Source organism: Portunus trituberculatus, chromosome 50, assembly GCF_017591435.1.
Source record: "Portunus trituberculatus isolate SZX2019 chromosome 50, ASM1759143v1, whole genome shotgun sequence".
Lineage (NCBI taxonomy): Eukaryota > Metazoa > Arthropoda > Malacostraca > Decapoda > Portunidae > Portunus > Portunus trituberculatus.
Window position 1 is genome coordinate 17,245,406 of NC_059304.1, and position 12,457 is coordinate 17,257,862.

Below are 12,457 nucleotides of genomic sequence, written 5' to 3' on the forward strand. Positions count from 1 at the left end.
AACCATGAACGCATCCATGCATGCTTTTTGGCTTGTTTAGCTTGTCTAAGTTTCATAATACACAGTATTACGTTCAGAGCAGTGTATCTTTGCCGCAGCGTGGCCTCCATGTTTGTTTACATTGTCGGTCTGTGTTGGCGGGAAGTGACGACGAAACGCCATTTGTGTGACAGGCCGCAGCCAAAATAGTCGATTTTCTGAAAAACGATGGAAAAAGTGCTAGTGTGACACCGCCTTTACCTTCAAAGGATGGTAGGCACAAGGCACTAGTTCCCTCCACTAATAAGGACTATGAAGCTGGTGTAGGAGTCATCATATTAATTTAGTTTTGAGTGATGGGTGTGTGTGTGTAATAATGGTGCATGTGGTTTTGTGCGAAGGAAGAAACATGTTTTTAGAGGGCAGGCTGTGACTTGCTCCATATGTTGTGAGACAGAAAGGGAATCATTCAGTGAGCTCACACCTCAATACTGAGGCACATTTTTACCATGATTTTTGGGTACAATAGACAAATTTATTTGCATTATGAAGGGTTTATGGATATCAAAAAATTAATGGCCAGAGACTTATTTTAATTCCCATATAAGTTTTTGAAGCTGTATAAAATCACTAAATGGTAACCAAAATTAATATGAAAATGCGGCACAGCAATGAAGGAGTTAATAGTAAGTTCACAGCACCCCCTGATTCAGTGTTTCACACCTCAGTGAGAGTAATTATTGTTTTGGATTGAACCATCAATTCAATATATTCTACTGATGAAAAAGTTGAAACTGTTACAAATAACAAATGAGTATTACTGACATGCTAACTTTCCCTTTAAAGAATCAAGCTCTTTCTGCACCTCCTGCCTGAGTCGCTGTTTTTCTACTTGAGAGAGGAATGCAGCATCAACACCACTCAAACATAAACTGTGGAGCTCACCCTCAGTAAGATGAAATGTCTGAAAAGTACAAATATGTGTAGTTATTAAAACTTGGGAAGACTCTAGAAAAAGATTAAAGATTTCCCTTTCGCTATAAACTAGTGGTGGGAGGCAGCTGGTAACTCAAGTATTCAAGGAACTGGTTTCTTGGGCAAGTGTAACAGTAACCAGTTCTGTGTGGAATTGGTGTAGTGCAGCAGGTGAATATGGATTTGGTAGGTGGAGTAATTAATATATAAGAATACTGAACATCAGGGAAATGATAGTCTGTTGGTGGAAAAAGTGAGAACTACTCCATACCCATCTAACCTACAAAAAGAAAGGACATTAAACAAAATGATGATGAATCATATCCAATTCCTGCCTACCCCTACTATAAACTAGATATATACACAATTTCATGTAAAAAAATCAGAGAACACCTATAGCTAAGAGAAAGTATAATTAATTAGTGTATATCAAATCAATAGAAAGAAATCAGACTCAAGTACAGAGAGAGATGGTAATCAGAGGCACCACCAAGTGGAAAAAACACTGGGAAGGAAAAAAAAAAAAACTAATATAGTGGTTATTGCAGTCAGCTCTTGGAATCAAAAAATAATTTAAAAATCATTCTTACCTGAGCACACAAGAAAAACTCTTCACTGAGGGATGTGGCAAACACACCTTTGTCATCAGTCTGCAAAAGTCAAGGTACACACCATTTTGGATCACAATGCATGACAAGGAAACTTAATTTATGTACATGACATCCACACCCAGTGTGTGAATTTTGACATCCAATATATCTAAAGCAAAGAAGTCAAACATATCCACATACCTATTCTGAATTGTAAGTATTATGTAAGTATGGATTGATAGACTTTTCAGGGGAATAAATTATGGTAGTGGACAGGGTTCTCAATATCTTTTTTTTTTTTTTTTTTTTTCACTGAAACCATTACAAATAACAAAAACCTAATTCTAGTGTACATTTTTTCTTACATGGCACAACATAATTATCAAGGAATGGCAAGAGCACACTAGTGTATTGTTATTTCACCTTGAAATCCCTGAGCGAGTGTAGATATCAAAACTTACACAGATCACAACTGGATGATTTTCTTTTTTCCAAAATCCCAGATGGTGATGGCTGGCATTCTTCACTGTTCCTAACTTGATGTTAGATGAAAAACACAATTCTGTGGAAGTATAATACACTGCATGGTTAAAAAATATATTAAATACACAAATAATAACATCATTAAAATTAATAAAGAAAGGAATTACACGATAAAAAGAAACTCTAGACTCTTCAGTTTGCCCACACACATCCAAACCATCAAAGGCTGTACTACTAAGAAATTCAAAGTTTTGTTGGACAAGCTATAAAGCCAACAAGCCTCCAATATCTAACTTCACTTCACAGGACAAAGCAGCATCAAACTCCTTATCAGTAGACCTCCAAAAAGAGATATGCTGGCCACAGGAGCAGCAAGTAAATGAAGTAGAGTAAAACCTCACAAAGTTGGACCCCCTTAATTAAGTTTAACCTTAAGTTTAACACATATAAGGGATGGGGAAGGACTTGCCTAATGGCAGGTTTTGCTTCCTGACAACAGTATGCAATTCCTCTGAGCCACCAGTGTCAGAGTGGATGAAGGTGCCATGCCCAATGCGATCCACCAAACCACTATTCAGCACTGCCAGGGTTTCTGTATTGCTGGACACCTGAAAACTTTCAAACAATTTGGTAAGTAAGCCAAACAAGGCTAAAAGAAAAAAAAAGGTATCTTGCATCACAACAGACACAATCATTCTTGAAACTTTAAGATTGTTAGATTTCTATTTTATGAATCTAAAACAGGTAAGATATGATAAAGTACTTGGAAATGAGGACATTTAAACATCTTGTCTTATTGACTCTCATGTCAACCAGATGATGCACAGATAGTTACTAGAATGAGACATTCCTTGAGGAGATAACCAATATCTTTTTACAAATCATTCTGAGATCCTGCTAAAATGTTTTGCCACTGAACAAATATACTGATCAAAGAGACACCTCAATACAAAACACTGCTGAAGTGGTTACAGGAAAGGAGTGTAAATAAGTTTTTCTTCACACCAGGAGCATCTCACCTCTGCCAGATGCACTGCTAGCTTGAAGCCACACTTCTGTGCCTCCTGCAGTACAGGGAGATAGTCCTTCAGATCCCCTGAGTGTGGATTGCCACTCACATCCAAGCCACAGACAAGAGAGCCAAAGACATCCTGCAAGTCATGCAGTTCAGGTATGATTAAATATTTAGCACATTATTACAATAAGCTGTCCATAGCATCACCATCATCATGGATTCAAATGTAAAATTTTACAGTAAAAAATATCCACTTTCAAGATAAGCAGCTGTGACTCCAAAGCTTGTGTGTTCAGCTCAGCTTTGGGAGCCCAGAATCAAATCCCAGCCGAGGTACAGATTAGTATTTGGATTATATCTTCTTAACACTGTATGGTCTTTATCAAAATGTTTTATGCCAGTACAACAAGGTAGTATCTGGTTTACCCTTTAAGTTAGCATCCAACATTCCAGATACTGCTCTCCACAGATACTAACTAAATGTTCCATGAAGCATTTGAGTGTCTTCAGTGCATTCACTTCATTAGAACAAGCATGGTTCTTTCCCTTTATGGTTAATTATGTTTGTCCTACTCTCTGTAGCTAATTATCCATGAGTGTGACTAAAGAGAAACAAATACTAAAATGAAAAGTTGATTTCAACAATGACTGCAAAATAGGATAATAGAAAAAAGATAAGGATATGATATGTAAAATGATAAGATAACCATGAATGTGTGCTTAAACAGTCTCTTAATTTCAGAAAAGTGATGCAGACTTAATAATTTCTTGTTAGTCACATGATACAACACTTGAGAAAAGTTCTTTTTTGCTTCTCTATTCTAGTGCTTCAAAATCTGAGAGTTTCACCTGAGTCACATATCACAAGGCACTTATCTGTGTCAGGTGAGTGAATCAGCAAATACATACAACATAATAAGACCCTGGTTATCCCTGTTTTGTACATACTAGTAATAAGACCCTGGTTATCCTTGTTTTGTACATACTAAGTGTGTGTATGTGTATTTACCTAGTTATATTTACCTTTTTGTAGTTTTACAGGACCTGGGCTTTATGCTCGTGTGGTCCCGTCTTCATATCTACACTTATCCAATCTTACTTTAAAAGTATGCACACTCGTTGCAGACACTACTTCTTCGTTCAAACTGTTCCACGTCTCAACATATCTTTGCAGGAAATTATACTTTTTAATATCTCTTACACATCTTCCCTTCCTCAGCTTCTTACTATGCGATCTTGTGCTTCGACTGGCATATTCTTCTCTCAGGATCAGATACTCATTGTCCACTTGGTCCATTCCATTTATCAATTTATAAACTTGTATGAGATCCCCTCTCTCCCTTCTCTGCTCCAATGTTGGAAGATCCAAAGCCTTTAGTCTCTCCTCATATGTCATCCCTTCAAGTTCTGGGACCATTCTTGTAGCCATTTTTTGTAGTCTCTCCAGCTTCCTTATGTGTTTCTTTTGTGAGGGGTCCACACTACTCCTGCATATTCCAATCTGGGTCTTATTATAGTACTTATCAGTTTCTTCATTATTTCTTTGTCCATGTACTGAAATGCTATTCCAATATTCCTTAGCAAATTGTATGTCTCTCTGAAAATTCTATCAATATCGCTTGCCGGTTGATTATTTTCTTCCATCGTCACTCCCAAATCCTTTTCCTTTTTTACTTTCTCCAGTTCTACTCCATCTTCCATCTTATAGATTCCCACTGGTCGTCTTTCACTCTTTCCCATTTCCATGACATGGCTTTTGTACACATTGAATTCCATCTCCCACTTTTTACCCCATTCCCAGATATTATTTAGATATTCTTGCAGTATTTCACCATCTTCTTTTTGCTTTATAACTCTGCACAGTTTCCCATCGTCCGTAAACAGATTTATGTAGCTCTTCACTCCTTTTGGCATGTCATTTATATAATTAGGATATTGGTTAAGTTTAACACATATAAGGGACGGGGAAGGACTTGCCCAATGGCAGGTTTTGCTTCCAGACAACAGTATGCAATTCCTCTGAGCCACCAGTGTCAGAGTGGATGAAGGTGCCATGCCCAATGCGATCCACCAAACCACTATTTAGCAATGCCAGAGTTTCTGTATTGCTGGACACCTGAAAACTTTCAAACAATTTGATAAGTAAGCCAAACAAGGTGTGTGTGTGTGTGTGTGTGTGTGTGTGTGTGTGTGTGTGTGTGTGTGTGTGTGTGTGTGTGTGTGTGTGTGTGTGTGTGTGTGTGGTGAGGGGAGAGCACCTTAGGTATCTTGGCTGACTATCTTCAGGAGGGATGATCATCTAGTATATATACATATAATCATTACCTTTAAATTATGCAAAATTAAATAAGACAAGAAAACAAAATACACAGTAAGAAAATACATTGTGTAATAAATGCTCACAATACTGAACTTAGAGAGAAAAATAAGACAATAAATCAGAATGAGAGGCCAGTCTTTACTGAAGGGAAACATTTGCTGCCTTACATGAGTGAGGTACTCCTTAGCCAGTTGGAGGGTTGACCAAGCATCTTCCACACCTCTAGCTCTATCTATAGACAGCAAGAGGCAAACCCTGATGTTGCTCTTTTTCATTGCCTCACTGTGGGAAGAAAAAAAGGCAGAATGAACATTTCAATCTTTTAAACATTGAATATGATCCCTACTGAATATTTACTGGAAGAAAATACTATTATCTGCAATTTTTTCAAGTAAATCTCAAAGAAAAGAGTGACATGCACAGAAACATATGAGATCATTTACATACAATTATTAGGTTACACTGGAAAAAAAATAAAATAAATAAAAAAATAAGAAGTGGCAACAGCAGTGACACTCACACGGCTGCTTCTAACACAGTGTCCATGTACTCCTTCTTGGTCATTTTATTGGGGATATTCTTGGGAGTCGTTCTCAGCTCTAAGTACTTCACATTGTCGGAAGCAAATTCCTGAATCACATCTTGAGTGATGGTTCGCACAGCATCTAAGTTATCGGTGATAGAATGTAGGATCCGAAACACTTGAAAGCACCTGTAACACAAATTCATGGTTACCTATATGGAATCACTGCAAAAATAAATGTATATAAGTAATCTATAGTGACCCAGTTTGAATAAGTAGGTGAGAACATCACTCAACTAGAGCACCAATCTTTTAGTTAAGATCAAATTAAACTTTCTCCGTACCTACTCTACAACCTCTCTACAAGCATAGTGTGTGGTCAGCCAGCCAGCCTTCCCCATAACGGAATGAGCTCAGAGCTCGTACACCAATATTTGGGTAGGACTGAGACCACAACACACTCCACATACCAGGAAAGTGAGGTCACAATCCCTTGAGTTACATCCCATATCTACTTGCTGCTAGGTGAACATGGACTACACATTAAGAGGCTTGCCCATTTGCCTCACTGCACTGAGACTCAAACCTGGGCCTTTTCTGTTGTGTGTGTGTGTGTATGTGATTCACCTCAGTCGCCTGCTGGTCACCCAGCCAGTCTATCCCATTACGAAGCGAGCTCAGAGGTCACAGATCGATCTTCGGGTAGGACTGAGACCACATCAACACACAACACACACCGGGAAAGCGAGGCCACAACCCCTTGAGTTACATCCCGTACCTATTTATTGCTAGGTGAACAGGGGCCACACATTAAGAGGCTTGCCCATTTGCCTCGCCGCTTACCGGTGGGACTCAAACCCAAACCCTCTCGATTGTGAGTCGAGCGTGCTAACCACTACACTACGCAGTGTGTGTGTGTGTGTGTGTGTGTGTGTGTGTGTGTGTGTGTGCTCCGCTGAGGCTGAGAAGTCATCACCCTGTTGCTTCTTGGCACTCAGCAATTTCAGTACCGTGGCATCACTGAGAGAGCCATTCAGGTGGGCATGGAGCTCCTGTCAAATAATGTGAGTGTATCAAGTGCTTCTGTCTAAGACATTCTTAACACATCAAATTTTGTAAAATACTGTAGCAGTGATTAAAACTTGCTACCTGGTTTTTGTTAGATATGAATTGGTGGCTCTAAATTCTATCTTAGACTAGGTCTGCTTCATATCTGGTTAGACTATATCAGCAATCTGGATTAGGTTCTAATTAGTTTGAAACTTAATTACTCTATGTATTTCTGGTAGGACTTTAATAATCTAGTTTTTCCATCCTGTCACTGACATGGTGAACAGCAGGAAACCCTCTTCACTATGTCTACTATTTCATGCCAAGTTCATCGAATAACTGAAGAAAATAATAAACAAAATTGGCTCGGTGTATTTTGGTATAACTTAATAATACAGCTGCATTTTTTTACTGGTACCATCTGAACAGACTCACCACTTTGGGCAAACTCCTGCAGTAATCCAACAGCTCCATGACGCTTATCACGAGTTACGCAAATATATCACTCTACCATGTAGACTTCGATCAGCTGATGCGTCACGGTGCTGCTCGCAGTGACTTCGCACTCAGCGTTTTGATGCCAGACAGCGCTAGATTTTGTAATTCGTGCTGGAAAATAAGTACTTTTTGGGGCAAGTTTTGCAAGCTTACACGGATGTATAGTTGCACACAAATGCATCTGAAATTTAAGTAAATCAATTTCATGATAATTGACTACATATAACATTGTTTGAGCCTCAATTCATAATTTCAGATGATGTTCTTGATTGATTGATTGATACATTTATTGTTGAATTAATACATAATTACAACAAAGGAGGAGGATGGGCCTTGCCAACCCGCCCCCCCTTGGGCAAAGACTTATGGTTAAAGTATCACAAAAATAACTCTGGACAGTATACACAACAAGAATACAAGTATTTCAATAAATAAATACACATATTGCACATCTTATTGCCTAAGACATCCTACAGTCTGGGAGCAAACTGAGGATATTCCCTGAGTACATCCCTGAGGATGGCAGAGTCTAGGAGATGGTGAATGAGGCTGTACAAGTCATGCTGACCTTGTGGCCTAAATTTAGCAATGAGAGGACATTCCATGATATAGTGACGCAGAATGTGTCCCCTTGGTGTAGCACACACCAGAAGCACTGACTTCCCAAAAGTATTTGTAGCCTAATCTGAGCCTCATTGCCACCCTGTCATGTGATGCAGTGTGTCTCCCGTAGGTGTAAGCACAGCTCTGGGAGACACGTGCATAGTGAAGACTAGTGCTACTGCCCCTATGCCAACTAAGCTCCAACTGATCACTAATGCTACTTTGTACAAAGTCCTTAATGCTACTCTTAACATAACCCAGAGTGTACTCAGTGCCAGGGTCCACTGTGTCATCTTGTAGGGCACACTGAGCAAGGTGGTCTGCTTTTTCATTTAAAGGGATACCCACATGAGAGGGTATCCAGATGAAATGGACCGTGGCACCGGCACCTTCTAGGGCGTGGATGAGATCAAGACACTTATTAACTCCATGGGGAGGTGGATTGAAGGGCGTACAATGCAGCCTGACTGTCAATAAAGAAATATACATTCTTATGGAGAGGCGCCACAATGTGGAGCGCCTCCAGTACAGCATACAGTTCTGCTCTAGTGGAAGACATGGGTGCAGGGAGCCGCCTGGAAACCTCCGTGTCAGTGTAAAGACTGGCAGAGATGTAGTCACGGATGAACAGCCCACATCCTGCTACCATTGACTGACCCATCACAATAAACATGAATAGCCTGAACGTGTGGGTACTTGGACAATTTAGTCATGAACATGTCTTGCAGCGCATGAGGGAGCCAGTCCCTCTTGGGCTGATGCAGGGAGTGAATATCAACACTGACACGGTGAGGGTTCCAGGCGGGTTGCAGCGGTGACATAAAAACGTTAATACAAGCCTCGGCTACACCTACACTTGTCAGTACTCCCAAGATCTTCCTGAGGTATGGTGTTGTAGGAGTGCGAGAATCATGATACAGGGGTGTCAGTGATCCCTTTAGAGAGTCAGAGCCCGTGCATAGCATCCGACTAATTGTGCGACAAGTAATTTCCTGTACCCTACACATAATACTCGGCAGGTGCAGTTCAGCTCTGAGGACTTCAATCCGTGCAGTCCTGGGGCATCCCAAGATTATCCGCATGGCTTCATTCTGTACAAGCTCCAGGGGACGGAGTTGGGTGGCACTAAACTGTATTAAAACAGGGGCGGCATAATCAATAAGGGACCGTATGACAGATATATAGAACATTCTTAGGACTGGAATGCCCGCCCCCAGGCCCCTGTTGGCTAGCAGCCGAAGTGGTGCTAGCCGTGGCAGACAGAGGTCTCGAACATAGTGGACGGCTTGAAGAGACTTCCTAAAGCTCATCTGAACACCCAGGTACTTGTGTATATGAACTCTAGGGATGGGAATGTTATTTACAGTGGGCAGCCGAGAGACCTTCCCTTTAGCTTGAAATTTTGTTTTACATTCATTAATCACTAGTCCCATTTGGACACACAATGCTGCCAGTTGTGACAAAGCAACCTGGAGAATCCTGGGTGTGGGGCATTGGAGGAGTATGTCATCAGCATAGATGACGACCAGGGTGCCCTGCGGAAAGGAAAAGCGTACAATTTTGTCCATTAAAACATTGAAAAGCATTGGACTAAGGACTCCACCCTGTGGTGTTCCATGCTCAAAAACTTCCTCAGATGAGACTGCACCTTGAAACCAAACCTGTGCTGTTCTATTGTACAAATAGTCCCTGATCCATCCTAATAATCTACCTTTGACACCTTTGAGAATGAGTTCCTCCATAATAACATCTTTATTGGCCCAGTCGAAGGCACCCTTGAGATCAACGAAAGCTCTGCAGGTAGCATCCTTATTTATAAGACACTCAACAAAACAATGACTTGTAGAGTGACCTTTTAGGAAGCCATGTACATTGCCAGAGAGTACATGGCCCACCTTGTATATAAGTCTGTTCAATATTACCCGTTCCATCATCTTACACTTAAAACAGCATAAAATTGTATCAAGGCAAGCAATTTATCATTTCATACTATTATCAACGGATGTATACTGATACATAATTTCATTTGAGTATAGTAAACAGCAGACAAGTCCATGCAGTACATAGAAAACATAGTATTGTGTCGCAGACTTAATGCTTTCCGGTACGATATCGTCAGCTGCTGGCAGCAAATCACAACAACAACAGATCTTGATCTTGATGTTACAGGTGACGCAGGAATTATTTCTGCGTCAGGCCTTTGTATCGGCAGCGCCTGTAAGGAAAATACGAAAAAATACAAACAACAAGGAGGACAATCATCATCTTTCAAAACACTAGTTCCTGCATCTAGCACGCCACATTCTCTCCAGGAACTCTTTCACAGCCTCAATCATCCTTTCATTCGTCTCCCCACAGAGTCCCAGCAGCACCACCATCCACTCCCTTCATGTCATCTCCACTCTGTCATGCCCCAGCATGACTTGCATCATCTCATACCTGTCTCTGGCATACTTCACACACTCCAGCACCACATGCTCCACCGTCTCATCCTCCCCCATGTCACACATCTGGCACACTTTGCTGCGGGACTCAGACCATCTATAATTCCTTGCATTCACATCCATGCACTGTGCCCTAGCACGGAAGAGAAGGTCCCCACCCAGGCTTCCATCATACCACTTTTCATACATAGGGGCCTCTTTCTCTCTATACCATTCCAAGGTACTCTTTTGCTCAATCCTATTCTTCCAGTCACTCAGTCCCACCTCTTTCACTACTCTGTCTATCTCACTCCTCCACTTCCTTACACCCCATTCTCTACCATCTCCATTTCTAACTATCATACTCCAGTCCTTCTCTAAGTGCTTTCCTTCTACCTGGGTATTGTTTACATTCCAAGCCTCACCAGTCTTCTTAACGGCGCGAAGTTTACTGCGTCGTACGTCCGCCAGCGGTGCTGATTGTTCTTATTTCACTGATTATTTTTATATATAGGACCTGACAGTGACATCCATATTTTTCAACACTCTCAGATGAAATGCAAAAACCGAAATTGGCATCATTTTATTTTTAGTGCTCATACTCATTGTATTTTTTTTTAACTTTATCTTATAATTTCATTAACAAAGACTTTTCATACACCAGCAAGTTAGAATAATAACATTGAATTATGCTTTTAATTTCAAATGTACTTGTGCAACAATTCATGTACTTTTTTCTACGCATCGATTTCCAGATTAGCTAAGTCACCCCTTTGCCCGAGGAACTGATAGCGTTGATAGTTGTCTACGAGCCTAGCTGCGAAAAGGCTAGGTTAGGTTAGGTTAGGTTAGGAAGAGTTAAGAAACTGCCGAAAATTATTTTTAAAGTTGTTTTCAAAAATAAATCTGAAACTACATACATTGTTTGTGTTATTTTTTTAAAAACTCTGATCAGTCTATAAGATGAGGGAAATGTGTACAACATACACATGGTAATATTCCATAATATCCAAAATAAAAATATATAATTATTTTTCATAATAATTGTATAGTCTTTGTGCGTAAAGAGTTTTGAAAAGAAAAATATACTTATGAACATTGCCATCTCGACATTTTAATAGCGCGGGACCGCGGGGCGCTGGAACGAACCAAAAACAAGGCAACGTGGTGAATAGTTGTGAGATTCATGTTATATGTTTCAATATCTTCTGTTTGTCGTTCGTTCTTGTACGTGTCTGGTGTATCGTCTAGGAGAATGGCATCGCAGAAGACTATAATGAACTTCTTTAAGCCTGCCAATAAGCGAAAAGAGGAAAACGACGAGGTAAAGAGGAGGGTTGGGTTGACGGGGAGGGGAGGGACATAGCAGCAGATAGCTTGCTTTTGACGTTTTCACTCTTACTGCTTTTTTATTTCCCCATGGTCCAGCATGAGAAGAGGACAAAAGAAGTATGGTATCATTGTATAGGAGTTGGGTGGCCTATAGTTTTCTCTCGAAAGTCACTATTGGGGATTTGTTTAGTATGTTTTATATATATATATATATATATATATATATATATATATATATATATATATATATATATATATATATATATATATATATATATATATATTTATTTTTTTTTTTTTTTTTTCTTTTACTACTTTCTACAACTTTTCAGGGAGAAAAGCCAATGAAGAAGATCAAGCCATCAGAAGGAATAGAGAATGACAATCCAGAACTTGAAGGTACTGTAGTTTTTTAGGTAAACCTCCAGAGTTTTACCACCATATCCTTTCTGGACGAAACTATTTTTTTCTAGTAGATTTTGGCTTGCTTTTAATTAAAATACCACTTGTTTTTGGCACAAATCAACCAATTTTTTTTTACAGCCCCGAAACATATTATGATTTGCATAAAAAAACAACTGGTAAATTAATTAAAAACAAGCCGAAATCTACCAGAAAAAAAATTGTTTCGTCCAGAAAAGAACCTAACCTAACCTAACCTAACTA

General features: G+C 39.7%; 1 protein-coding gene across 1 annotated transcript; it reads right to left on the reverse strand.

Annotated features, from left to right (window-relative positions):
- Positions 1–286: 286 nt before the first annotated feature.
- On the reverse strand, positions 287–7,535 carry LOC123499771 (adenosine deaminase-like protein A). Its single transcript, XM_045248236.1, has 9 exons — positions 7,371–7,535; positions 6,787–6,937; positions 5,883–6,063; positions 5,530–5,644; positions 3,047–3,178; positions 2,497–2,635; positions 2,006–2,106; positions 1,545–1,604; positions 287–943 (listed from the first exon to the last, which is right to left on the reverse strand). The coding sequence occupies exons 1-9, from the start codon at positions 7,407–7,409 to the stop codon at positions 797–799; spliced, it is 1,065 nt and encodes a 354-aa protein (XP_045104171.1). The 5' UTR covers positions 7,410–7,535; the 3' UTR covers positions 287–796.
- Positions 7,536–12,457: the final 4,922 nt, after the last annotated feature.